Source organism: Pogonomyrmex barbatus, unplaced genomic scaffold, assembly GCF_055798465.1.
Source record: "Pogonomyrmex barbatus isolate J1 unplaced genomic scaffold, ASM5579846v1 scaffold4, whole genome shotgun sequence".
In the NCBI taxonomy this organism is placed as follows: domain Eukaryota; kingdom Metazoa; phylum Arthropoda; class Insecta; order Hymenoptera; family Formicidae; genus Pogonomyrmex; species Pogonomyrmex barbatus.
This window is the reverse complement of record NW_028297138.1, coordinates 10,770,672-10,798,632: the sequence shown is the minus strand read 5'-3', so window position 1 is coordinate 10,798,632 and position 27,961 is coordinate 10,770,672. Positions and strand designations below refer to the sequence as shown.

At 39.7% G+C, this 27,961-nt stretch overlaps 1 protein-coding gene and 1 long non-coding RNA gene across 6 annotated transcripts in view; one reads left to right on the top strand and one right to left on the bottom strand.

The window, feature by feature from the left end:
* LOC105433030 (uncharacterized) overlaps positions 1–11,455 on the bottom strand; it is a 183,032-nt gene extending 171,577 nt beyond the window's left edge. Inside the window, exon 1 of one of the 2 annotated variants that reach the window (XR_016140217.1) lies at positions 8,021–11,455. This is a non-coding gene — a long non-coding RNA (uncharacterized LOC105433030). Of the gene's footprint in view, positions 1–7,690 lie in introns of both variants that reach the window. The other variant, XR_016140212.1, reaches the window with a different exon arrangement.
* LOC105433031 (irregular chiasm C-roughest protein) overlaps positions 1–26,698 on the top strand; it is a 130,791-nt gene extending 104,093 nt beyond the window's left edge. The window contains exons 5-14 of one of the 4 annotated variants that reach the window (XR_016140210.1): positions 722–831; positions 4,400–4,551; positions 5,050–5,360; positions 6,525–6,765; positions 11,452–11,607; positions 11,755–12,005; positions 12,194–12,426; positions 14,115–14,244; positions 15,848–16,379; positions 16,483–26,698. Coding sequence is in view for 3 of the 4 variants with exons in the window: in XM_011648102.3 (XP_011646404.2) it covers positions 722–831; positions 4,400–4,551; positions 5,050–5,360; positions 6,525–6,765; positions 11,452–11,607; positions 11,755–12,005; positions 12,194–12,426; positions 14,115–14,244; positions 15,848–15,946 (1,683 nt within the window). In the remaining variant the exon portion in view is untranslated. Of the gene's footprint in view, positions 1–721; positions 832–4,399; positions 4,552–5,049; positions 5,361–6,524; positions 6,766–11,451; positions 11,608–11,754; positions 12,006–12,193; positions 12,427–14,114; positions 14,245–15,847 lie in introns of all 4 variants that reach the window. The other 3 variants (XM_011648103.3, XM_011648102.3, XM_089081105.1) reach the window with 3 other exon arrangements.
* The last annotated feature ends 1,263 nt before the right edge of the window (positions 26,699–27,961 follow it).

Genomic DNA, 27,961 nt, shown 5'->3' with positions numbered 1-27,961 from the left:
TCGAGGAAATTTAAATAAATCCTTCAATGTAATATTGATCTTTAATATAAAAATTAAAATTGTTAAATATTACAATCTTATTTAAATAAATCTAGAGTTTATTGCAAGATAAACTTTATTACTAATGTATGGCAATTATGAAGTTTAATTTGTGAAAAATTATTTATTTTTCATCAATTATAAAAGTATGATACTTTGATCATTTTCAGTATGCAAAGATTGATACTTCTTGTAAAAAAAAAAAAAAAAAAAAAAAAAAAAAAAAAAAAAAAAAAAAAAAATCTGTCGATAAAAGCAAGCGTGAATCCAAAAAAATACGCAGTACAACAAATGAAACATTACTAAATTTAAAATCATGCGATAGCCTTAAAAAAGAATTGAGTTTTTAAAATTTTACATGATAAATACGCATCCCTAAAAGATTTCGGATGAGCCCTCAAAATTGAACAAGTATAAAATTTCATTCAATTCTAGAAGAGTGTATCGAGTTTGAGAGATATATACTACGGGATATTTCTCCTATTTCCCTTGTGAAATATATAACGAACGCTTCGAAAATTTCAAACGTGCGGTAATGGATATGCATCATTATTATTCCGGACTACGCATCGTAGTACACACCTCGGGACGAGAGCGCGACGATAATATCAAACGGACCGCGCTCGATTTCTGCATGATGGAAAGAAAACGGAGAAAGGCGATTTACGTATTTTGTTTTCAGGTACGTTACGCACCGAAGGTGTCCCTCTCGAAGATCGATCGCATCGTCGAAGGTTCTGAGCTTAGGTTCAAATGTTGCGCTGAAGCCAATCCACCCGACGTGGAATACAGGTGAATAAAAACACAAAAGAAATATCAACTTATTTCATTAACAGTAGAAAGAGAGTCAGAGAGAGAGAGAGAGAGAGAGAGAGAGAGAGAGAGAGAGAGAAAGAGAGAGAGGAGAGAGGAAAGAGAGATGCCTTCGATTTCTGTTCGAGATACTTTAGAATTAATTAATGAAGTGATGTAAACTTTCAAAGATTATAAAAACTCCACTTTATTGTAAGAATGTACGAAACCGATAAAATTGCAAGGCTGATTATTACTTATTTATTAAAAACAAAGGAAGACTTCTCTTTATAGATTTACGACAATAAGCCGAACTTTAGTCGAAATCGGGTCGTCTAAGTTGTTCAATAAAGTCTATGTAGCTGAGGACTAGTTTCCAAATGGTTACTTAATAGTTACCCTCTGTGTATCTATAATTAGCATACAAGTGAAGTATTAATAACAGGACGGGAACACTAATATAGAGATCGCGGATAATCAAATTTTCTCCATGCAATATTAAAAATCATCGTAATCGGTCGTAAATTATGTCCCGTTTTAATTTAAACGTTTGGATTATTTTTTCAAACTTTCGGGGATGGGAAGCCAGGAAAATTTGCCGGGAAAATATTTACCGGAAAGTGGTAAACTCGATCTAAACCGAAACTTTTCTTTTTGCATGCACAAATAAAATATGACACGCGCGCGACTCGCATCAGCTTCCCTTCCTCAAAGCGATCGGTTCCCCGCGAGAGCCTTAAGCTACTTAAACTTTTCGAAATATCGATAGTTTCTCACGATAGCGTGTCGCTACAGGTGAGCGACGCCGTCGGCGTGGTGAGCACGCGAGGGCGCGTAAGCAAAACGTGAGTCGCGTTGCTCGTACATTGGCTGGGAGCGACAAAGAGAAGGCGGATGATCGATATCCGTCTCTACAAAGAGGACAATGTCAAATTCAGGACGGTGTTGCGCGCGCACGTGTTAACGCGGGGCGCGTTTGCGGGTTTCGCGTAGCGGGCCCGCTTTGATTGCTTTTAAATTATTCGTTACGCAACATCCCCGTCGGGAAAAAAAAAAGGATCGCTCGCCCCGGATAACGCGCCGTATTAATTTACGAGATTATCGGATCGTCGCTCGAATTAAATCGGCTCGTCGAAAATATCACCCCCCGAGAAAGCCCGTATTGCATCGCTAAAAAAAAAAAAACATTGTTGCAATTTGCAAAATCAAGTTGTTTTTTTATTTATTTTTTTTTAGACGCAGACTTCGTGCGTTTATTGGCGCGCAAACGCGGTTCTCCAACGTTCCTTCGCTCCGTTGTTGTATTTTGCTGCACGAGTTGTAAATTAGTTTCATATAATAAGAGATAGAAACAAAAGAATTTCGATTTACCGAGATTTAAATTGCTGCCTTTTTCCCAAACATAAAACTGAACGGAAAGCTTTTATATGGACACAAAAGCTCGAAATCAGATTTTTTCTTTTTTTTTTGAGTTACGGCAGACTTTCTCCAGGCGTGGACGATGTGTGTTAAAGCTCCGTAAAAAAAAAAGAAACTTGATCGGCTTATGGGACTTCACGGATAGTAGGATAAACGGAGAAACGAGTAAAGAACAGTCAGAGGACCACATTGTATTGACGATAACGAACGTTAGTTACCAGTCGCTTCAACGGCTTTTATAGCTTCCACAGCTTTTTATAGCTTTTACAATGGTCGCCAACATCCGTAAAAAAGATCCGAATACAAGTGAAAACTGAGAAAGCGGTGAGGCCGACGACGTGATTTTCAATGCTTTCGCGCGGTGTTAAGCAGCGAGACAACAAAAATAACAAACTCATTATCGATTATTCTATCAGTTTTTGGACTATCTCGTTATAATGGCGTAGAGAAAGGATTATATAATATACAAGGAAACGTAGGAAGTCAGACAACGCGAGATAACTCTAGGGCTAATTAATTTCGGATATTAATTAATTTTGCGTTATTTCCGTCATCAGAACTGCTTTGATAAGGCCGCGGTACGTCCGCGGAAAGCGGAATACAGAAAAGCGGATACAGAAAATATCTACATTCCGCGGCGTTATAAACTTTCTACCAGATATTATCCTCAAATTATAAATTATTTACACTTATGGAAAACAATAGACACATATAATTAAAAAAAAAACGCGCGTTGAAAAAACGAATTTTAAAAATGGAATATACAATAAAAATTGTTCGAAAAAGGCTTACTTCCTGAAATATATTCTACTCGCGCTGAAAATGAGAAGCCACCCTCCCTCCGGTGACAAATACATATAACGTATTACAACTCGAAATGGGAAGGTGTTGCCGGATTCATAAAACTTCTTTCAATCTCGCTGCGAGTAAAATATCTTCCTAAAGTTAGATCGCATCTCCCTCGAACACTCTATAGATGCGTACGCGGAAGAGTTGAACTTTACCGGAAGATAGGAGATGACCTACAGACACTTGGATGTTTATCGAGTCGTTATGGCATAGTACTGGCGCGAATGTACGTGGCACAGCGCTTTCGCCGGCATCTTTGCGAGGTAAATTGTCTGTCGGACGGCTCCACGGCTCCGATAAAATCGATTGCGACGCGAGGGGGTAAAGGAGGCATGTGAGGGTGGCAGGAGGGTGGGTGCACTATGGGTCTCTCTCGCCTAGAGACACACGAGCCCGGTAAGTCGTCGTTCCAGTTCGATTCGATTCCTCTCTCGCTCTCTCCTTTTCGCTGATTGTACGCGAAGGCCGTTTCGCCGCTGTGAAAAGCACAGCCTGCCCTCGCCCGTTTATTACCATTCGAAACGACGACGCCAAGGCTCTTTTCCTCGATTGTGCGGCCAAACGATGCTCGAGATAAATCGCTCGGATCCTTCGTGAGGACGCCTCCGTTGGCAAAAGTCGAGTGGCAGAGCACTTTGCGGTAAGGAAACGTCATAAAGCACGTGTACAAAATGTCTCCGAATCAAATTTGTGTAGTAGTAAAAAAGTATACTCCTTGATCAATTTAGAATCGACTTCTTTACAATATAAACGTTGAGACCTCAATAAATTTTCAATTAATCGAAAGTGAAATGTCACAGACACATATAAATAATGTCAAGATATTTTTTCGTTTAATTTTCAATTAATTTTATTTTTATTTAAAATCTAGTTCGAAATAAATGTGAAGTATTAAAATATAAAAAAGTGATCTAATTAAACCTAAAAAAATCAAAGTCAATTGAAAAATGCACGTAAATTTTGCATGTATTTTGGTTATCCATTGGAAGATATCATTTATTCAATGAAATCAGCAAAAAAAGTCACTCTAGATCCGAGTTACAGAAGTAATATTTGAATGCACCGCGTTATTAAAAAGTCGTATTGATCCGGAAGGGGAGGTGGCGACAGGCGACACGAGAAAGTTGCGGACTGGTGGTAAGAGAAAACGCGAGTTGTGAAAAATGTCTGATAATCCGTGAGTTTTTGATCCGCAACGTCGGCTTATTACACCCGCCAATGATCGAATTATTACGTAAAGAGGAGACGCCATTTTATCCCTCTTCTTCAAATGACGTCTATTTCGCTTTTCTTCTCCCAGGTGGTTTATCAACAAGAAAAAGGTGATCGGGGACTACACCACGGAGATGATTATTCACAATGCTACCCGCGAGCTGCACGACGCTACCGTAAAATGCGAGGTTTCCAATGACGTCGGGAAAAGCGAGGAGAGCCAAACCTTGGATATAAGATGTAAGTATAAAATCTAATTATCCGTATAAAATAATAACGAGGGAGATAGATATTTTCGTTGAGACCACCGCGCAGATTTCCAGCATCGATTTCCGTTTCGATGTTTAAATTTCGCGATAGAAATCCAACGTCAGTTTCGCATTAAAAAAATAATATCGTTTCAACGACGGTGGCCTAAAAATACAGTCGCGTAAAGATATAAAATAGAGAGCTGCGCATTTTGCACGCGCGCTACTCGAGTTCGTGCTAAGAGAGAATTTCGTTCTACCGTAAAGCCGGTACCTTACAAGCCGGTGTGTTAAAGGAGCAATCGTGGTAACGATATAAAATAGAGCGCCGCGCCGCGGAAACGCGCGCTCTCGAAATAAGCCGCGCCGGAATAGACGCGCGGCGGCAGCAAGGAAGTAACATTTTTTTTTTCTTCCCCTCCTGCCTCCCGGCGCGCGGAGTTCATTTTCACGAGAACTGACCCCGGGGGTTAAAATTGAATTTCCTCAGACGGCCCGCAGTTTCGGCACCCACCGCTCTCCGTGGAAACGCATTACGGCGCGACGGAGATCCTGCAGTGCGACGTAGACGGGAATCCGACGCCGGAGATTCTGTGGTACCATGAGGATTCGGAGCGAATGGTCGCCACCAGCCCGAACATAAGCGTCTTTGTGAGTCCCGACACCGCCGGCCGTTACTACTGCAAGGCCCGAGTGCCCGGCTTCCCGGAATTGACCGGCTACGCCAACATCTACATTCGCGCCCCGCCGAGTATAGTATCGCAAAGGATCCAGTACGTGCCCGACGAAGGAGTGGTCAAGGTACGTGTACACGATTATTCGATTCAACGACTAAATTATAAGTAATAAATTAAATTTAATAAACGAGAAAAACGAGAATAGCAATATATAAGGACCGTAAGTGGTCTTCAAATATTATTTCAGAAGATTGGAAACAAATAAACAATTAACGGAGAGGAATTATCGCGTAGAGGAATCAACGTAGATAGAACTTTTATCTCTTTATTTAACTTACTTCTTTATTCCTTTTTAATTCTTAGAATTGAAAAAAGATAAAAAGTAAATTAAACCGAGCTTAAAATTAATCTACATTGACGATACATAATGAACATAGGTATCGCGGTCCGTAACGAAGGATCGCGAATTCGAATCCCGATCGGTTAGTTTTTTCGTCTCCTACAAATTTATCAAATGTATCAGTTTTTCATTCACGGTATCATTGACAACGCGATCGGGTGCAAAGAAACGCGCGACCCGCGCGTAATTTTCTTGAGTGCCCCATCGCCGGGATCCCGCGCGTTCATGTGTATCATGAATTATTATTGCACGGAAGCACTCCCGCCGCCGGAAAAGTCTTTTGAGCTGGCAACGGCAGTTATCAGGAAGCACTCAGTATAATTTACTTTGGATAATTTAGCTTCATCCGCGTGACATGAAAATACGCTTGAGGATTCGTAAGATGGTCAGCGCACGGGGGTGCTGACGTGTTCTCGATAAACATTTTCCGCATCGGAATGAATCTGTCCAGGCTTTTTCGTTGACATGATCTGACGTGTGACGTGATATTTATTTATTTCTTAAAGATCTTATTAAAATTATATTGGTTTTAAATTCGCTTTACAAGACACAGACTAGACGTTTACAGACGTATGTCGATATGAATTCTCGTCCCGCGTTTCGATTCGGATGAAATGGCACCCGAAGTGCGTCCAAGCGTCTCGCCAGCATTCTATATACGTTTCTTCCCCGCTGACACAGGGCTCGCGATGATCGCGCGATGCCATTCCCACATTTTCCTCTCTGCCGATGCTTGAAACGCTTTTAGAAGAGAGACAAAGGTGCGCGGGTCGCCCGGTTGATGCGAGGATTGAAAGACCCGGGCGGCAACGTGGGGCGTGAGAGGGACTCCCGCTTAATCGCAATTTTTTTATTTCACCGCCGTTTTTCCCCCGATTTGCTTCCTAGGTTAAGTGCACCGCGATATCCGTGCCAAAAGCGGACTCGGTGGTGTGGAGCTTCGCCGGTCGCGAGCTCAATTTCACGTCGAACAATACGCCATTCTACGTGCAAGAGGAATACGCGGCCGAGAGGATAGTCAGCACTGTCACCCTACTGGATCCCATATCGACGTACTTCGGGGATTACAACTGCACGGTTACGAACAGCTTCGGCACGGATTCCGTCATTATCAAACTGACAGCACACAGTAAGTGTTTGATATCTGCCGTAGATTGCGCTTCCTCATTCCCTCGTCCGATCGCGCCTCATCTCTAGACAAGCTTCCGAAGATCTCGCCGATCCGAATGTACATATTGCTAGATAATAGATCCACTTGACGAAGGAAGCGACATCATTTGTCAAGGAATCGTGTGACCTTCCCTCCACGAAGATTTAATTTCGATAGATTTCGATAGATTTACAGAATATTTATATTTCTTAAATAATTCTATATAGAATATCATAATTCAATACCTTTAAAGTAATTAAATATTTCTTAAAATAATTTTGTACTTTTCATTGCGCCTCATTTTTAGACGAGCTTTCGAAGATCGAAACGATTTTTTTGACGAAGAAAGTGATATATCATTTGTTAAAGAATCGCCTGATTTTTTTCTCCATGAGAATTTAATTTTGATAGATTTATAAAATATTTACAATATCTTTAAAATAATTCTATGAAATAATTCAATACTTTTAGACTAAATTAAATATTTTCTAAATGTCTTTATATTTTTAAATGATCTTGTATGTCAAATAGCTTAGTAATTAAAGTTTTATTATGTAAGAATACAAATAACATTCTAATATTAATTCTAATATCTAAAATTAGTGTCCCTAATTTTTATTTTATCCTATCTTTTGGTTAAAATATTTAATCTCGCTTCTACTCGTAATTAATCTTCACTAATTTTATTCAAGAAAGTCAGTTCAGTTTGTTTTAAATTGAAAAATTATTCATATATATCGATGTTTTTTTTTTATAATTAATTTCTCTTCTAATTTACATATCGCGCTAAATATACTTTGGTTAGAATAAAACATATTTATATCTGTCTTAATATAAAAGTTAGAGACTTAAGAAGAAATCCTTTACCAAAAATACCTTGGTACAATTATATTTTTATACTCACAATCGACGTGCTACGAAGGTCGCAGCTTCTCTCGGGGCGTTTTTTCGATCCAACCTCAATCCGCTAGATTACACACTCGCGGATATAATGAAAAAAATGCATGAAAAAAATGCCCGTATACAAACGCGAAAAAAAAGTTTTTCCGACCGACAATATCACTCGTGAGCCAAAAACAAATCAATCGCCCATCATCATACATTCGTTCGTCACTCCTGAATTCGCCGCGCGCGATATGTTTTCGAGAAATGGACGCCGACGCGATTCCAGGAAGACGCGCGATTCCGCGAAGCACGCTCGAACAAACATGGCAGCGCGAACGCCGATCCTTACTTCGAATATTTCAAATGAGCGGGATGATTCGAGGCTTCGTTAGTCCTCGACGGCGATCTCTCGATGCTTCTCAATGCTTCTCGATGCTCCGGATGCTGAATAGCACTCGTGACGCTTGTTGGACGAGCAGAGTACATGAGAGGCGTGGATCCTGCCGGTGGATCTTCCCCTGTGTCGACTCGACAGGTGCCGATACGAATCGGCGTCGCGCGAAAACGTGCCGAAACAATCGTCGTGATCACTTCGACACTCTCACTTCGACACTCTCACTCGACACTCACTTTGCACGTGAAATTCATTTAGGCCGCGTGAAAAGACGCGGAGGTACGCGACGATCGCGATTCGACATGAACTAGGGGACGCGCGTCACGTACTACTGCACGGATAACGAAATTTGATCACGTGATCGCGGCTAATTTCTCACGACTGCAAGAAAATTCTCGAACGCGAGGACGCCGATTGCGAGAACCGAGAGACGTGTTAATCGCGATCGCGCGTCACTCAATTCGATACCCCCGATACTTTTTTTTCTATACGAAGTTTAGGAGCGGACAAAAAGACGCGAGGATGCGCAGCGATTGCGATCCGATATGCACCGGGAGGCGCGCGTCCCCCAGTTTATGTATTACTGCGCGAAATTTGATCACGTGACCGCGGCACTTGGCGCGATTAAAAAATTCTCTGACTGAAACGCGATGCGAAGGCGCCGATTAGCGAGAACTGTGAAACGTATTAATCGCGATCGCGCGGATAATAGACCGAGCTGATCGCGCGTCACTCGATTCGACACTCTCAATCCTCGTTTCTATACGGAGCTTACCGGGGGACGGGTAAAAAGACACGAGGATGCACGGCGATTGCGATCTGACATGCATCGAGAGGCGCGCGTTACGTACTATGCGGTGAATAGCAAAATTCGACGTGTCATCGCGGCTAATTTCATGCGATACAATGTTTCGTTGAAAATAAAAAAAAAGATATTAAAGCAAACGTACCAATATCGTACCATATCGAAATATTGAAGAATTTCCTTACAAAAGTTTCTTCAAAATTTAGAAATTTCCTTCAATTTTTTATAAGATTTTTATAAGATATAGTAAAGTGTAAAAACAAATTACATTTTATATGTGAAAAGAATTTATTGAAAAATCGTTTTTAAAATCAGTTTTAAAAATTCAATTTTATATTTAAATGTTAATTGATTGATATGATTTTAATACATACGATGAGATATATTTCTTACTATTAAAATTTGAAATAATATAATAAAAAATTATATCTACTTTTAAATTTTAGAAGTTACATATCAAGCTACGCTAATATTTGCACTTGTAATTACCTTGAAAAAATTATCATTCACAAAGCTAGTAAAATGTGATTTTCAGTTAAGTTCAAAGAAAAATAGTTTTTATTTCAATAAATTTTGATATAATAATTGTATAAGTAAAAATTTTTATTTTTGTATTTTAAACCTATAAATTCTTAAATGTATCTTCAACTAATCAGCTATTAGATCTTTTTAAATACTTAATATCATTAAAATAATTTGAATAAAAGAATAACGAAGAGCAATCGAATTACTTTGAATTTAAATAAATTCGATATTCGTGCCAAAATGTATTAAGATTAGTAGATAGTAAGGAATGAAGTTTGAACGAATCATTGTTCTCCCTAATAATTATGATAATAATAGTGATATAAATGGGATGCGTATTTCCGCGACAAGATGTAATGGCATTGATCGATGTTCCGTTTCGTTGTAATAATCCTCGTAATTAAAGAGCGCCATTGTCGTTAACGTGTAATTCTAAATGTATATCCAAAGAGAACAAATGTAACTTACGCCCGTATTGTCTTACTGCGCAGTCGTTAAAAGGAAGAAAAGAAATCGAACGTCGTTAAAAACGAGAAAGTTCTAATTTTACGATCATGATATTAACGATTATGAAAAACTGTGTTTGCTCGGAGAGCAAACAATACGAGCTAATTGTAACTCGACGAGAATATCATATGCCTATGCACATATGTAAGATGTACACATCTATTTTAAGGTAAACACTTGTTCTTTTCTAAATTTGTAAAAACTTGTGCTAAATTCGCAAACAATGATTCAGATATTTCTGACAAAATTTTTGGCACTTAATAATCTTTTATTTTTGAATTTATACATAAATTTAGATATTTATTCGCTTACGTCGCCAACTACATTATTTTTAGTGAATTTGAAACGTAGTTCTTTGATCGAAAGTTAAAATTTTTCCAAATAGATAATTAAATTAGTGATACTTATTAGTTATTTTTGTTGAGTCAATTTTTAATATTGGTTGAGGAATTTATGGTAATAACAATAGATACATTTACGATTAGAAGAAGGAGAATTTCATATTCAAATTTCTGTTATTCTATTATTCTCTTTGATTTATATATAAAATTCGTGGAAACAGATGTAGGTCTGATAGACTGTAGCGTGTGATAAATCGATTCAGTTCTTTCAAGCAGATTGAAAGTATGTAAAGCAGTTTAAGAATGATTAGGGAGTTGAAATATTGCCAGAGCCTCTTACCGTACTCGCCGAGATAACACCGCCGAAATGTATGTATCTCGCTCACGCATATTGAAGAACAAATGAAGCGTTTATTTAGCTCGAATGAATATATATATATAAGTTTATTGCTTATCAAAATATTCGAAAGATTTTTAAGAACTTAATTCACTTAAGAAGAAAGTTGACATTTTTGCTTGCCGGAACTGGCGTAATAACGTCGTAACCATCTCGTAGATCTTTTTCTCTTTTTAGCAGAGACCAACGAGGTATCAACTTTTTAACAAAATGATAATTTAAATCCTTTTGCGCCGTGGCTTTTATGCGTTTACGATGCCTCGGGAAAATCACAATTTGTAAGAGTAATACGGCCGCGGCAGTACGCTTTGTCGCCGCCAGTATTCCTAAAAGATCAGAGAGATTCTAGATCAGCTCGTTTGCGCGGCTAGCTCTCCAGTTAATGATTTGCAAACTACTTTAAATTGACCATCACAAAAATGTCAAATAATTATCTTCGATAAATGGTCAAATAATTATCTTCGATAAATGACTCGCCGTTAACATACATTAAATATCATAGGCTACTCGAGCCTGCGTTTCGATTATCTCACGTCATTTAATTCCAGAGCGGGAAAATTCAGGAATGTAGAAATCTTGAAAGGAGACACGAGTTAAAGACAATGAGTTTATTTTAGCGTAAATCATGAACATAAGCTTTTGTTTGATTTACAAAAATGTCGCGAGCCAACGACTACGTCGTTTGTTATTCGAGAAGACGTCTGGAATTTAATGTTGTTGACTCGTGCCACTTTTCAAGCGGCGATATTAATAAGCAGCGCGCCTCACTCTTCATCTGGTAAACGAGATTTTAACCAGGCATGACGCTTAGCGTTGATTCCAGTCGATTGGCAACTGATCTTGATCATCGTTGGACTGGTTGTCTGCGTGATCCTGATTGGCATAATAGTCATTCTCATTCTACAATGTCGCGAACGTATTAAGCAGCCACGACCGCGGACGACGCAGAATCAAGAAACCGATCTGCGTAAGTAATTACTTTTGACGCCAATGTAAATATGTGCGGAATATATATATAGAAGGTTGCAAGGAAAAGGTTGCTTTCCTTCTTTTAATCTTTTTAATACATTTCCTACGCATTCCAATCGCATTCTTTTTTTTCTCATTTACACAGAGGAGACCGATTCTAACGCCGATCGATACAGAGAAAGCGATAGGAGCAGCAATCTCTCGGATGTCAAAGCGGACATCCGAGCAGGATCCAGTGTTAGCAACGCGGAAAGTGTCACGGCCCTTGACAGTGAAGGCGAAGGAAGTACCAGAGGAGTGAACGCCTTGGCGCTTGCTGGACCAGTCCCAAATCCACTATCCGGTTATCGTTATAGCGCCGATTATACCGAGCCTTCCTTCCCGCCGAAGAATAGCGTAAGTGGATTACATTCTGTCATCTTAGAACGTTCGTGTTCACGTTCGATACTTCCAACGTGATTGTACGATACTGAAGAAAGTGCGGAATAAGAGTCATCTAAAAATAGATTTCGAAAATAGATTTTTATATGGAGATATTTATTTATGTTATATTAAGAATAAGATGTCGATGTCTGTTTCTATAGGATGGTAGTAACAACAATGGTTATGTGCCATACGTTGATTACACTCGCGATTATATGCCACCGACGACACAGAGCATGGGCGCTTCGCGAGAGTCCTTGAGCAGGATACCATCGGGTGGTATTTTGTCATCGAAAAAGATCGGACTCAGCTCGGCAAATCTGGGTACCTCGACTCCGCAAACAACGCCGATCGATCCGCGATTTTCCGCGACATATGGCAATCCCTACCTCAGGTAAGTCCGTATCTCTCTACAAGACTAAAACTAGAAAAAAAAAAAAAAAATAGAAAGGCGGGAAAATTTATGATCTAATAAATATTGAAAATTCTTCCTAAATTTCCCTAAAGATTATTGACTCCAGATGCGCGAGATAATCTGTAGGAGGAGCAGAGTTACGGTGTAATAGCTCTTCCATGTAAGCCGAGGAAATAACGTTCGTTCGCGCTCGATCAAAGTTCCAAAATTTCTGAGAGTGTCAACATAGTCACTAGAGCCTTAGAAGCTCGCGCGCGGATGCCTCGGACTAATTATAATTGGCTCGTGTCATTGATCGGGTGCGGATACCTTAGGCGGCATCACGTTCCGTTTACGTATACGTCGCGGCGCGCTTGTCATCCCCGTGCGCGAGAATCTCACGTCGTACGTGCCGGGAATGCGTTCGTCGCGAGCGACTAAATTAGATATGAGAACGAGGCGCGGTTGTGCCACGCGCGAGAGCCTCCACGAAGAAATGCTTTCCTCCCTCAAAAGTATTACGGGCGCATGATGATTAAAAGATCAACCTGGTGAGGAGAGGGAAAAGAAGGAAATTCTTCAGAAAAACAGGGCGCAAATTCTATTTAAGATTCGCGTGAATTCCATCTGCAAGCTGCACATTGAATTTGGCTTTCTACTTTACGGGAGAGCTTCTAGAATTCTCGTCTCATTGCGTTCTCAGCATGGTCCTCCTTTCAAAATTTTATATCCTCCCCTCAAAGAAAGATCGAAGCGTCTCACCATTGTGCTCGGGATACCGAGGTCCACGCTTCACCACCCGCATCTGGCTCATACGTGCCTTCTCTTCTTTCTGTTTACTCTCCCCCTGTCAAGAATGCAAACAGCAACAACCTCACGTGTTTTGTTTCAATTCAGATCCAAAACTGTTTCCAACTCGAGTACGTACGTACCGAGACGGGGCGACTTTCTCGATTCGAGGACCGAAACGAGGGATGAATTCGTTACGATTTCAGTTCAGGCCCGCGGACATAACGTGCTTGTAAAATAAAAGCTGACCGAGACTGTCAACGTGGACGTCTTTTGAAATGTTCTTCCTCCGAAGTAAGAAGAGATAGAGAAATGTTTCGAAATGATGATCGATAATCGATTTTATGATTGAAGTGATTTAATTTTCATTTACAAATATACACATTTTCATTTCTTTACACGATCGATTATTTTCTAAAGGCATTATAAAAATTTGATCTATTTAATTTATTAAATATCTTTCCTTCAAACGTATTTAAAAAATATCCGGAAATCTAAATGTATGTGTAAGTTTTATTTAATGAAACAAGGTAGACAACGCTGAGTAATTCAGCTAGAATTTAACAAGCACGAACAAACTTTGCTACTATTGCTCAGTTTTATAAAGTACCAAATATCGGCCATTAATTATCATTTATTCGATGATATAATGAATACACGAGAACACGATATTCAGACACAATGCGTTGATGCTCATACAAGCGAGAATACGTTAAAGCATTCGTGACGTCTGGCGCGGCGCGACGAAACCGCAACTCCGCTGCGAGTCGGATTCCGTTACTGTTTGCATGCCCGCGTTTCTCGCCCACTTCTCTTTCCGCGATTTAAATTCCGACGCGGGGGAAAAAGTCCGATTTTCCGTCACTAACTCTGCATTTCTTTCTTGCAAACGAATACAGAATGTCAGCGGCCGAGCAGCTCCGACACGCGCCGCACACAGCCGTGCCGGGAGTCACGCCGGCACCGCCGCCGTACACGCAGGCAATGAGAATGAATAGCTTGAATACCTTGAACGGCGCTGGCCCGCAGGTTGGTACAATGGTGAAATGTATGTCAAATTCCTAAACGTAGTTACGCCGACGCCGGAGTGCCGCGAAGCTTCGTGCAAGTTGGGGTAGATCGGGAGCGGACTGTCAATATTGCAAAGCCATTGCAACTGCGCGCGCGCTACTTTCATTTTGCAACGCTAATCCTTTCCCGTACGACCCCCCCCATTCCAATTTCCCGTAGCACGTAAATTTCTGCTGCAAATTGTTTTTGTCTGTTCGCCATCGCATGTTCCCCCCCCCCCTCCAACTCCCTTCCCCCGCGCGTATAAGACGCGCGATACGCGGGAAAAAGGAGAAAGCTTTTTTCGCTCGCGAGAAAAAGGGAATTAAAAATCTGATAATCAGGTAAGTTGTGTTTGAAGCACGGTTGAGTTTCAACGGTCCGGATTAATCTTAGAGCGTATAAGTGCGGTATTAAGGGATACACCCATATAAATATGGGCTTTAGTAACTACACAAATGTGCATGGAGATTACGATAGAATTAAATTGATTTATTTCTCATCTTTTTACATTATTTATTTTAACTATTTCATTCTTTTTTCTATGTCAGCTGATAGAACTTTGGCAGTGATTTATTATTTTTCACTCACATTTCGATGTAATCAGGCATGCTAATTAAATGTGTTTATAATCGAAGCGGTATAAATGGATGAAGTGAAAAACAGATACCGTCTGCGAGTTATTGGGCGGAATAATAGTATAAGCCAGTAATAATGTCACACATTTCAAAAAAGTGTAATGCTTAATTATCATGGTGAAAATATAAAATTCTCAATTTTTTTTTTTAAACCACAGAAAAAGTACCATAATAACGTAACTGAAATTCGTATTACGCAGTTTCACAAATCCTTTTTTTTCCCAAAATAAGAAAAAATATGGCTTTTACTAGTTTTTCGCTCAGATATTACTCGCAGGGTATTTCCATATCGTGTAATTCAATTTTTGCACTATTTGAGATTTTACAGTTAATTAATGAATTTAGATGAAAACACTAACTGACATATCTATTTTATTTCCATAGAATCGAGTAAAGTATGTTACGTCTTATAAAGATATATTAACAGTACACCTTTTATACCTTTATAAATGATATCTTTATAAATGTACAAGATAAAAGATTCAAAATTTCTCACAAAAAACTGATATCAATTTTATTTATTATTTATTATTCTCTCTGACAATTGATATAATTTTCATAGAAAGTAAAAGCCTGTAGAATCTGTGATTTTGTCTTTCTTTTTATCGAGCGAACGTGTCATGCGATTAATTTAGTTGTTCACGTTGCGTCTATAAAATCATATATATATATATATATATATATATATATTTTTTAAATCAACAAGCATCTGTCTCTAAAAGGGATTTAAAATAAATATTTATAATAAATATTAAAAGAAGAGATATTGAAATAAATATTAAAAGAAATTGAATATCTTTCTACGTTTCATAAAATTAAAATAAGAGATATCACAGTTAGAAATAAAGTGATAAATTTAATAGTGAGAATTTAATAGCACGGAGTTAGATGGCTGGAGATGGCTTAGCGTGTAACTCAGGAACCCGCATTACTTTTGTTTGCAGGCCCCACTGTCAGCGCATTACATCACCGGTGGTCCAAACGGGGCCATGGCAACGGTGAAGCGCACATCCGCGGTGGGCACGTTAGCTACGCACGTATGAGGCCAGGGGATCTATCCGAATTAGAACCGTCGATACTCGGGCCTAACTGAAACCACCTTCGAACTGGACCGTGCCCTCGAGATGTCCCGCTACCTGCTTGGTCCACGCCCGGTGACGTTGAGATCAACGGCGCGCGACGTCGCGCGTGGTGTCGTTGACGAATCGGAACAAAGTCAATGTCGTTACGAGGCTCGCCGCGCTCACGACACGGAACGTTATAGAGCGGAATACGAGCGACTTGTAGGACGAAGGTCACAGGGCAGCGGCAGGGACGGCAGGGGTCACGGCGGGATCACGGACCGAGCACAACGAATGGCCGAGAACGGCGAGGCGCTCAAATATATCGAACTGGTGCTTCGGCAGTTGCGAAGGGCCAGCAGAGATCATCAGGAGCTCGTGCGACAACGTCACGCGGACGTCCAATACGAGATCAGTAAGCGAATCAAAGAGAGAATCTGGCATCATCATCATTATCATCCTCATCCTCATCATCGAGATGGATGCGATTCGATAGATGCATCTAGAACTTGGTCCAGGTCCTCGAGTAGCCCGTGGGAATCGGATTTGACTTTGAGGAAATCGCGGCCGGACGTTACGACGAGGTTGCTGACGAAGAGGAGAGATTACGGGGGAACGGCGCAGAGCACGGTTGACATCCTGAAGCCGGCTCCTGGACGCGTTCGGGACGGAATAACCGCGACCGCCTACCAAGAGATGAAATACATTCCCGAGAATGTTGGCTGGAAGGACGCGCGGGAAACGTTCGGTGCGTGGGATCTGCCTGGACCTTCGTCGGGCAACGCTCGAAGAACATCTTCTACCGTCGTATAACGCGGAGAAGATCGGCTTTATGCCGATGAGGTTCATCGATATCGCGAGAGGGGATTGAAAGGGAGCGTGGGGAAAATCGAGATGAATTTTGAAAAGCCTCTCGCGAAAGAGGGAAGAGACGAGAGAGAAATGTCATCGACGAGCGACTCGTTCGTGTCAATGATACGCTTGCGTAGGACTGCACTCGAAATCAAACTATCTCGCTGCGCGGTGGTGAATATAACGCCCGCTGAAGAGACGGCCGGTGCGAAAGAAACGCCGATATCGAAGGGAACGGACGTATTCTCCTTTTGGGTCAATAAGATTAGATTTAGGACGGAGAAGAGAGCGCCGCGTGTAGTGTGCTCGGAGGACACTCGTGAGTACGAGGAAGGGAAGGGGGGGGACGATGTTGGTTGGGTTCGTGGATCGAAGGTACTCTCTTCGATCGGTGGCGAAAACAGACCACTCGGTATCGACAATCTTCTATTGACGTACTTTAGATCTTCTATATAATAAGCGTTTAATAAGACTCGCTCGAACGGGAAAGCGACGGGAGACGGAAGGTCCGAACGAATCACGTCGCAAATTGTTGCTGTCGCGGTGGTGGCCGAATACCGGGAAACACGTCGGCGTAATGACGCGGTCATTTTCGCGAAATATCGAGGATCTCTTTCGAGGCTGAGAGCTTTATCGTATAGAAACCGTTTCCCCGGTAATTCGTAAGCTGAAGCTGGATTTACGCCTGACATTTACAGCGTGGCAATTCTGACACTTTCCTCATTAGCAGAAAAATAGCTGCAATTTTTTTTTATCATTTAGAGCAACATTTTCAACTGTATTTTCTAAAGTATAAATATGAAAATGGATAGCTTGTCTAGCCATTCGATCGTGAACTTGTCTCTCCTTGTCAAAACTGCAAAATTTATTTCTATATACATTAATAGTTTTTTTCAATACAACATCCGACACGTTTCGGAATTTGTGTCATATGTCAAGTATCTTAACGAAATGTCAGGCGCAAACCCGCCGTAATGAGAACGCCTCGGCTGCCACTTCGATGTTCACTGTGTCGCGCTGCCTTTTTGTATTTGTAGGGAAAAAAATAACGAGAGATTTTTAGCTTATAAGAGATGTGCTCGTGCGGCATCCGCGGATAAGGGGGGGGGGGGGCGCACGTTAAGGATTAACGACGACGACGCCGCGACGGCCACGTGGCTTACGTGGCGACGATAAGTCGCGATAAGTTCGTGGCTTCGCGTTTCCTCCGGCCTCAAGTTCCACGTGCGACGGATCCGGTGATAACACGGAGTCCGCGCGCGAGAGCAGTCGGCGCCGCGTGTTTTTTGCGGCTGTTCGCGTTTGTAAGATAGATAGCGAAAAATCATTTAGGTATACATATATAAATATATTATACACCTGTTGTCAATATGAGCATAGGGCCTATATATAGTTTGATGGCACTACGTGAAAGCGAATTCTATTTGAAATAAGCTCGTTCGCGCGGGATGGGACGGCTTCGTGTAAATAATTATTGATAAAAGATAATTATATACGTATAAAAAACGTAACCGGGGGAAAAATACACGAAACGGCGCGACGTCCCTGCGGCTTCGTCGCGGTTTCGTGCGCGCATTTTTCCAAAAAAAGAAGATGACGAAAGCGCGCGACTAGATCCGCGCTCAATCTCATTCTCTCGTAACGCGTTATGTTGTCATCCTTTTCTCAGAATATGTCCTTTCCACTTCGACACGCCGTAGCTCGTTATCGAGGATCGGGAGACGGTATGAAAGATTTGAGAAAGAGATCTGATTTATCTTTTGTAAACTCTCGCCACGGACATTATATTACAATTTAATTCTTCTTCAGTCATTTCGCTGCTCAAAATGGACGATATATCGAATTAAAAGGAGAGAATTATTAATAGACTGGAAATATCCACGAAAATTAATTATTAGATTTGTAATGTTAAATCTATTTGTTAATGGAGTTTCTAAATTTAAAGCCGTTCTATTAAAAAAAAAAATCTATAAAGCGCTGCTTATTAAATTATGCGTTCAGATCTTACAAATCACCTTTCCTCGAGAACGATCGACAACGCGATCGATTTATTATAGTGCGACCGAAAAAAAAAAAAAAAAAAACGAAACGTATCCTGAAAAGTATGTCGTGGTGTATAGAGCGGGCATAGGGGATACCATTCATAATGATAACGAAACAGGGTAGCCTATCAATTATTAAGACAATTTCAAAAATCGAAGGCTGCACACTACAGACTGGGCCGTACGCGCGTGTCCTGCGTCATCAGGATTAATCCGCGCGGGGATGTACCCTCGACGACATCACCGTCAGGGGGAACAGGGGCAGGGGGGTAGAGGGGAAAATATTTAAAAAAAAAAAAAACGATACCGATCGTCGCACGTTGAAGAGCTGAAATTCCGATCGCGAATGCGCGTTTACATTCGCGTCTCGTCAAGGAGATATCTTTATATCGTAACGTCTGTAACATAACATTTCTGTACATATCTGGAATTATTGCTCACCGTATCTCGTAAGATTTAGTTAGTTTTGTAACTGTGAACCACTATGTGCATACATACTTCACTTTATGAGAGGCGCCTCGTGACGAATGAGTCTCGCGCTGATGAGACAGAGACTCGTTCATTCGAAGGGACACGAGCCGCGTCTGAGCGTTTCGCAGATTTGACGAAAGATACGGCTTGTTTCCCGGCAGTGACCGTGGCTCTTTTTTTCTCGAAGCGAAAAACGCGTCGTCGGAGCCACGACAGGGCTTTAACGAAGGCTTTAATTTAATATTAACGCACCGAAACGTAACTAACATCCTTCTCGACTGTCGTCCACGCGAAGGAAATTTCGGCAGCGCCCGCATTCCATCGAGCTAAATTATTGAAATTGAAATAACCCTTCCCCGCCACGTTAAATTTTGTTTCTTCCCTCGCTATGAAGATAACGAAACGAACTTGCGGTTTATCAAGAGTAAGCGCGAAAGAAGGGCGCGATACTTTTTTAATTAAAAAAAAATCCGTCGCGTGCGGTAGCGACGGGACTTTCCAGCTTCGTGTAAATGACAGTTAATTGCGGTTTCGTCGACGCGTTCGTTTGAATCATCGATGCAGGCAATCATCAGTTGATGGGGATTCGCGAATCATCCATCCGGGGTTGTCGCTTCTCGCGCATCATTCGATCATTCTGTACATTCTGTACATGTTCACGCCGATGTTACTGTTAACTATTTCGAGATCTTCAGTTTTCGGGCGCGCGTATGAGGGCACCGTGTGCACGTGGAATGATGAATAATGCAAACATAAGTATCGTGCTTGCAAGTGGTACTCCCTCGAATGCCGAATGCACAGGACGACGGGAAGCGGAAGGGGGATTTGCCCGACGTAACTTAATCGCGAATAATGCATTCGGCACGAGAAGTTATACATACAGAAGTTATATACAATTTCTATTATAACAAAGGGGAAAAAAAAACAGAGAAAAAAGAGGTAGATTAAAAGAGGTATACACGCGAGAAGTAACTACAATCAATGTACTGGATGGTCCGTGGCGATGTTAAAATTAGAAAAGTTTATGTCGTTTGAAATCTTAGGAGTTTACGCCTTTTCTGCCGTAAGGACCATCCTATACGTATTAATTGGTTATCTGTCAATTATTAATTGAATTGTATATCAATTTCTTCGCCTTTAGTCAAGGAACCGGGGATTGGGTGTAGCGTGGCGCGATCGCGTTGTTGTAAAGTCAAATTCCTAGGCAATGTAAGAGACAAGTCCTTTTAGCGAACGCGGATGACCCGCTCGCATAACGAAAGAAGATAATTGCCTAAAGGAATGGACGAAGATTTTTCAAATTTGTTGATACTTTTCATACTTTACGACTAGGGATTATGGCCTATTACTACTATTACGCAAAGTTTATCCGCCGGCTCGGTCGTTTTTATTCGTCCTCAGTCGCGTGTTCGTACAGCGTGTTCAAGTCGCATTGAAGAGCAAAATTGTAAATAGTTTATCAGAAAATGCGCCTTAGAGTGGCATACGTCATATAATGGAATTTGATTAATTCCATATTTAATGCATTTCTATATATTTGACAGATGAAAGTGGAGCGTACTCATTTCCCGTCAATTATCCGATTCCAAATCGTTATAGCGATAACTGTTAATACCAGCGCAATCCCTCAATGCCGAAGTCTTATAATTTTACGATTTACGTAAACGAATTTCCGGAACATATCTTGATTACCGTTGCGTGAAATGGTATACAAATTTCATAACTCCTTTAGTAGGCTTCAGAGTTACGCGCGACTGCGTGAATATCCTACGCGCTGAGAGGATCAAATTAATTAAAATGCAAATGAAATTGGTAAATGCATGATGTTAAAGAGTCAAAGGAACCAAATTGAAAAATACGGGCGTGAAAAATATGGCGAAAAATATGCCTTTCTAGGGTAACGCGTCCGCCGTTTCCCCGCCCCCGTCTCACAAATCGCGAGTGTTAAAAAGGGCCGAGTCGGCTAAGAGATTCGTGAATGGGAAAGTGACTTTTTAGAGAATGAGCGTTCTCTTTGCGTGCTACCGCGAGCTGCGTAACGTGGCAATGGATACATGAATATAATCTATTTCGAATTCGACTGAACGACACATAGGAGATAATATATACCCCCATATTTTTCTCGATGTTAAGCTTTTTCTCAGAACATATATGGAAATGCATGTGCGTCTATGCGAATCAATCGTCGTCGCGCGCGTCATTCGACATCGACGGCGTCTCGCGGCGGGTGCAGCTGATCGTTTTGAAAATGCGAATCGTCAGTCCCGATTCAGAATGATCACTTTCGCTCAATTAGGGGAAACGCCCCAACGTTTATTTCAACGACACGGAGATCCTTTTGCTGAAAAAGAAAAAGAAAATTAAATTTCTTCCGCGGTCTTCTCGCGACCGCCACTGTTACGGATGCAGGAACAGAAAACGGGGAATTAAAAAAGCCATCTGCAAAGAGTCTATGTTACGTATCTTCCGTGTGGGTATGCGCGTGTATGTGTGTGTGTGTCTGTGTGTGTGTGTGTGTGTGTATGCGTGTGCTTGTGTGCGTGTGTTTATGTGCGTGCGCGTATACAATAATCATTTTTCAAAGGGAATCAGATTTGTCAGATTGATTACGTATTCGACGTAATTGATTGCATTTTAATCTGTTAGGTACGACACTCTCGCGTACTCGGGAACAAGTAACCGACGTCATTTGCTGCTGTCATTTTATTTATCTCGCGATACTTTTACGTCGCGCAAAAGTAGAACAATAACGTTAGAACGTTATTTTAAGGAAAGTTATTTCAAAGAATGTTATTTCAAATCGATCGATTTTAGAATGCGCTCTGATTATAGAACAAGAAATTTCTAGGAACAGTTTGAAGATTTTTCAGATTTACCATCTTTCAACTTTTGGTATATATACAGTATTTTTTTAAATAAAAAAATTAGTTTCTCTCGAGAAGTAGTCGGGTTTCTTTCTATATTCCAAGAAGATTTTTTTACGACAGCGATATATGTTAAACGATGAAATAAATAAACAAATCGATCGATGTATAATCATATCAGGAAGTAAAAGAATTAAATTTGAGCGCATTTTCAGCAATAATAATAAATCAGCTCAAAAAGTTGCCATAGGAAGAATTCCTGTATCACATGTAATCCGACAGCTGACAACTAAAATATCTTCGAATCGCGAAACATATCCACCGCGTATTTAAATGCTGACATATTAGTTATTATTAATATTTACTGTAGCATGATTATTATATAGTACGATATTATATTACCGAGATGGCAATCAACGTGACTTACGAAATAGAATTTCGTCGTGAACGCAGAAACATAATCATATAAGGTGATATACGTTTTACTCAACGATACAAGATAGATCTTTTATTAAACGTACTATGTGTATGTACATCGAGTGAATTTTTAAGAAATGATCCTTTTTGAGTCAAATTAGCCGACTATTTCGAAACTGATATCTTTTGGTCGGTTAATCTTTATTTCATTACAGCATGACAATTTGTGGACTCTAAACCTGGAAACATGCATCAATATTAATTGCATCAATAATTATCATGACCGCAGTGATCCATTCGAAGACGATTGAAAACATTAATAAATATGAGATTATACTTTCCTGTTTTGTACACGTACATAAACACCAGGGATTTAGTTTCGTTTTCGACTTTATTCGACCAAGTTTCTTCGTCAGCGTAACGAAATCGCGTAAACAAAATTCATAGAGAATATGAAACCATGCATGTTAATCCACCGCAGACTGAATCGGAAAAAGAATTTCGCAATATTGCAACTTCTTACCAGCGCGTAAAAATGCGCTTTCCACAAAGCTGAAATTCGAATTTTTCTCTGTCGCAATGTCGAATCAAATCGCGAGATTTCAGGAACGCGTTTAGCGCGAAAATAAATTTCATTTTGAAATGACGTGCGTTCAATTAAAAGTACGTCAGACACAACACGCTCGAACGCATGTAACATATCACGTCCATTACTCGTTCGTATCGCAGAGCCTCGATTGCAATTACCGCTATCGATTAAATTAAGATTGAATTCCGAATTCCTCGCATGTACCTGTAGCGTTACAAAAAAAAAACACACACAAAGAGAGAGAGAGAACAAAAGGCATAAGTGACGCCAACAGATATTATATACGCAATGTTCGCACAAGATCTTCCGTTAAAAAAAGAGAAACGAGAGCGAACGAAAGGGAAAAGAGAACGAATGAGAGCGCGTTAGTGTGAAAGGGGGAGAAAGAGCGAGCAATTTTTTGCAATAGCGTGCTTTCGATACACGTCAAACGCGAGGATTGAAAACCGGTACGTCTTTGGCGAGTTTCATCTCCGCGAGGCAGAAACATCGAGATGAAACCGAGCGAAATTATACCGGTTTGAATTCCCGGTTAAATCTAATCTAGTTAATATCGATTGCACGTACAGTGAATAAATAATGACGTAAGTGTAAGATAAAAATTGCCATGACGATTCGTGTTCGTTCCGCGTCGAATCGTGCTTCGAGCGTCTGCCGTACGTTCACCGGCGCGGTATTGCAAAAAATACCTCCCCTCCCCCCCTCCCCCTCGACGTGCGTGAATGAGTCTGAAAACTTTATTACAACGCAAAGTAGTCAATCTATTTCGATATGACAGTGTGCCAATAATTCTTCATCCCAGTATAGCTAATGTACGTTACGTTTTTTCATTCGTTTTTACCGTAACCGAAGGGTCCCGAGAGTCCGTAATCGCATTTCTATTCGACACCACGCATGATATTATCGTAAGAGTGTAAGTACAAAAGTAATACGAGACCTATTGCTTTCGACTTTTCACGTGTCCCATACGATAGAATCGATAGGCATCACCTGTATTCCCCACCCCTCTCCCTCTCCCCCATCATTCCCCTCAGCTTATCCAGATCATTCAGACATCTTTCCTTTTTTTTCCTTACTTGGCGAAATCTTTGTCTTATTTGTCTTATGCACGAGTGAGGACAAAGCACGACTTGCAACGATGTAAATACGTAAGCTGTATCAGAGGTCCCCTGTTAAACAGAGATTTCTGACGATTAAGCTTTCAAGCGTGAGAGTAGATAGCAAATTCTAAAAATCTTCCACTTAATTTTAAATTTAAGCCCTTAACGAACGAATTAAAAATTTAAAGCTAAACGGCAATTATGTGTTTAAAAACGCATGTTTGTGATAGATAATGACGTGCAATTCAATTTTTTCTTCTGTGCAAAAATCAATCTCAACGCGAAAGAGGAATTTATTATCGGGTGGGTATGCACAATTTCTGATACACACATACATTTACGCGGAGCGTATTTCTTTTCAATCGTGTAAAAAGCCAAAGAGATTTTATATTACGTTACATTACATGTGTATTATTTGAATTATGTCATGTACGTGGTCGCATGATTTGTGTGCACGTTCACCGAGTGGCTTTAATTACTTTTATTATTAATTATCCCTTTATCCATACGCATATTATACTTCCGTGTATATGAGACTGGTGTAACTCGACATATGAATTTTTTTTATGAGATTTTTAATTAACATTTCAGTTCTTTTCAAAATTAATTCATCAAAGAGAGCCTTATACTTGATGACTTCTTTGTGATAAAAATATAGGTACAATAGTCGCTTAATGTTTGAAAGATTTTATTGTACTTTTTAAAATATTGATGTTGACATTATGAGAATATGAAATTATTAATTACATTATAATTAACGTAAATGCGCTACATCTTTTCATTATATTTATCATATATTTATCGCGAGGCATCGAACTCTTTTGGTTGCACCAATCGCAAATTTTGGAAATATAATATCTAGAGATATATTTAAAAAAAAATGCAATTTTTACTAGCAATACGATTTTATAACTTGAACAACATATATATATATATATATATATATATATATATATATATACAATCTATTTTATCATAATGTACATTTTATTTTATTGGTGATCGCATTTACGTGCAAGATAATTATAGCAATGATTATTATTACTTTGTTATCTCTGTAATCTTATTATGTACTTATTGTTAAGCGAACGTAGTGCCGTTTTATTTTATATTTCCATAGAATGTAATGTGTGTATATATATATATGTCGCCGATGTTATTATATTTTATTAAATATCTGCCATAACATAGCCCCTCCGTTAGCTGACGTTTTCCTTCGTTCTCGTATCATGTTTTTTCTTGACTCATACCTCGGATATTGCAGCGTGCTATTTTTTTTTTTATGCTCCCTTATCCAGTGCGCAATTATCGATGCGTCGATATATTGGAAATTACATCGTATCTCGCTTCCGCGTAACGTTGTATATGTTTCTCATTTTGTACAAGACCGAGATGAAACAAGGTAATCTTTGTGCGACCAACGTTGCATCGTTGCAAAGAAAATGCTAGGAGCAATCCCCGAGCCAGCCGTCTTTCTTAAAAGAGCACATTAACATATGCATTGGTGCATCCATTTTATTTACTATCGGGCGTGTAGGATCAAGGAGAGTAATCGTAACACTAAGACAAGAACAATAAGAGCAATAACAATTTATCAAGTTGTCGAATGACGCGTCATTTAGGCATCAGAAAATTCTAAAAGAATCACGACGATTATTTATCCCGCTATTTCCGAAAATTGTCGCGAAAATTGTATACCGTTCAGCTTGGTATCACAATTACTCTTAACCGATCCAAGATCCCTTGCAAAAGGGCGAATCAATGGGAAGAAAATGCGAGATATTCCGCAAGAATGTGCGAAATGTTCCGCATATCCACGAAGCTTTCGTCCGAAAAATGTGGAGTTGAATTAATCGGGATTATACGCTGTAAAAAAAAAAAAAAAAAAAATATTTGCTACGCTAATCGCTGTATTGTTGAGTAGCGCGCTCTAAAATGTTTTTATTTTTTTCCAAAAGGTATTTGGGGCTTTTACGCGAGCAGTGAAAGCACGATGAATTTGCACTTTCCATGTATGTGCCTCGGAAAGCAAGGCTTTTGTTGCCGTTGTTTTGCCCAAGCATAGTCTTCTACGTCTCACGTAAATCGCATACGAGTATTCCTTTGTATACTATCGATGATTTTTCAGGGAAGGCTTAACGAGACGGTGAATCGGTTTGTGAATAATGTAAAACGTTTCCTTCGAGAACGTTGGCTTCCGGGTCGCGCGGCCAAGATGGAGATTATTTATAATTTTTATCGCTTCGATCGCGGTGGCCTGTACTTTCATTCCCCGCGTGACCCGGAACCTCACCTCGATCTTATCCGGACTGATCTCCGTGCGAACGTCTCGCGCAGGCGTCTGCACGAGGATCGGCTGCGTGTATCCATTTCAAGAAAAAAAAAAAAAAAAAAAAGAAGCGAGAAAGAGAGAACAAATAAAATAGATTACTTCATATAGCACACAGTTGAGCAAACTGTAATGAAAGCAATGAAAGAAAATAATGCTATTTTTATATGTTGCACTTCATCATCATCTCTCCGCCGTAAAGACCCGTAGTTATATGAAAAGAAAAGATCTATTTCGGTTTTCCTTTTTTTCTTTCGACTTGTAACGATTGGGCCATTTCGTGTCGTCAAAGAATTTCGCCGAAAAGGAGCACGTTTCCGTGGGGAGGAACAACCTGAGGAACCAGGTATCTCTAACGTAAATCAAACGTAATCATATTCAGAAGTAAAGAAAACCCCGATGATCTTTTTCCTTCTTGTTTTGAAAGTTAGCAGGTTTAGATAACGATCTAGATGATGTATAAAAAATTTAATATACTTCTCTTTGTTTGATGTATACGTGTCACACAACATCCTTCTCGCGGACGATTACGCAAATAGATTGTGGTGACATGGGAATTTCAGTGCAAGTATTTGCATATCATTAACTCGTGCAATGTGACAAGAAATGACCCAATAATATTACTGTCATAATATTTAGCAGCTTAGAACAATCGAATCGATGAAGAAATATCTCGGAAGATGATCTAAGAGATGCTCTTGCTCACAATTAATCTAGATTACTATAGTAAGATTTACGATTATTGTATTATTACTAATATATCTACATTCCTTTTCAGAATCTACCACTATTACTTTACGAAGCTATCTGTAAATAAGTATTTTGTATTCCTGCAAAAAAAAAAAAATAAAATTAAGAATCATTATAACTCGTCTGATATTTTTAACGCCGATATAAGTACCGCGTAGACTAATGAAAGTGATACTTTATAAATAATCAGACTTGTAGATAATATGTGCTTTTTTATTAAAACTTAAATAAATTCAAGTTTTTTGAACACTCCACCATCTGCTACCTTAGGCATTTTCCAAGAGTTAAACAATACAGAACACAAGGTCACAAGATCACAAGGTTACTATAAACTTTATTGTGTTAAGTTGAAAATTCAAACATAGACTGAATTCTTATGAATTTTTAATTCTTTTATATGTTTATTTAATGACGATCGAAGAGGCATTAAAATAAATAGCGCTTAATTACTTTTTAACTAAACAAAAATCAATTTCATCTATTCACAGAATTCATAAGCGAAGTTTATAACTTTGTGATATTCTATTTGCATATACCGTATTGAAATAACCATTGGAGGACGTAAATGAAAATATTTTGGTCT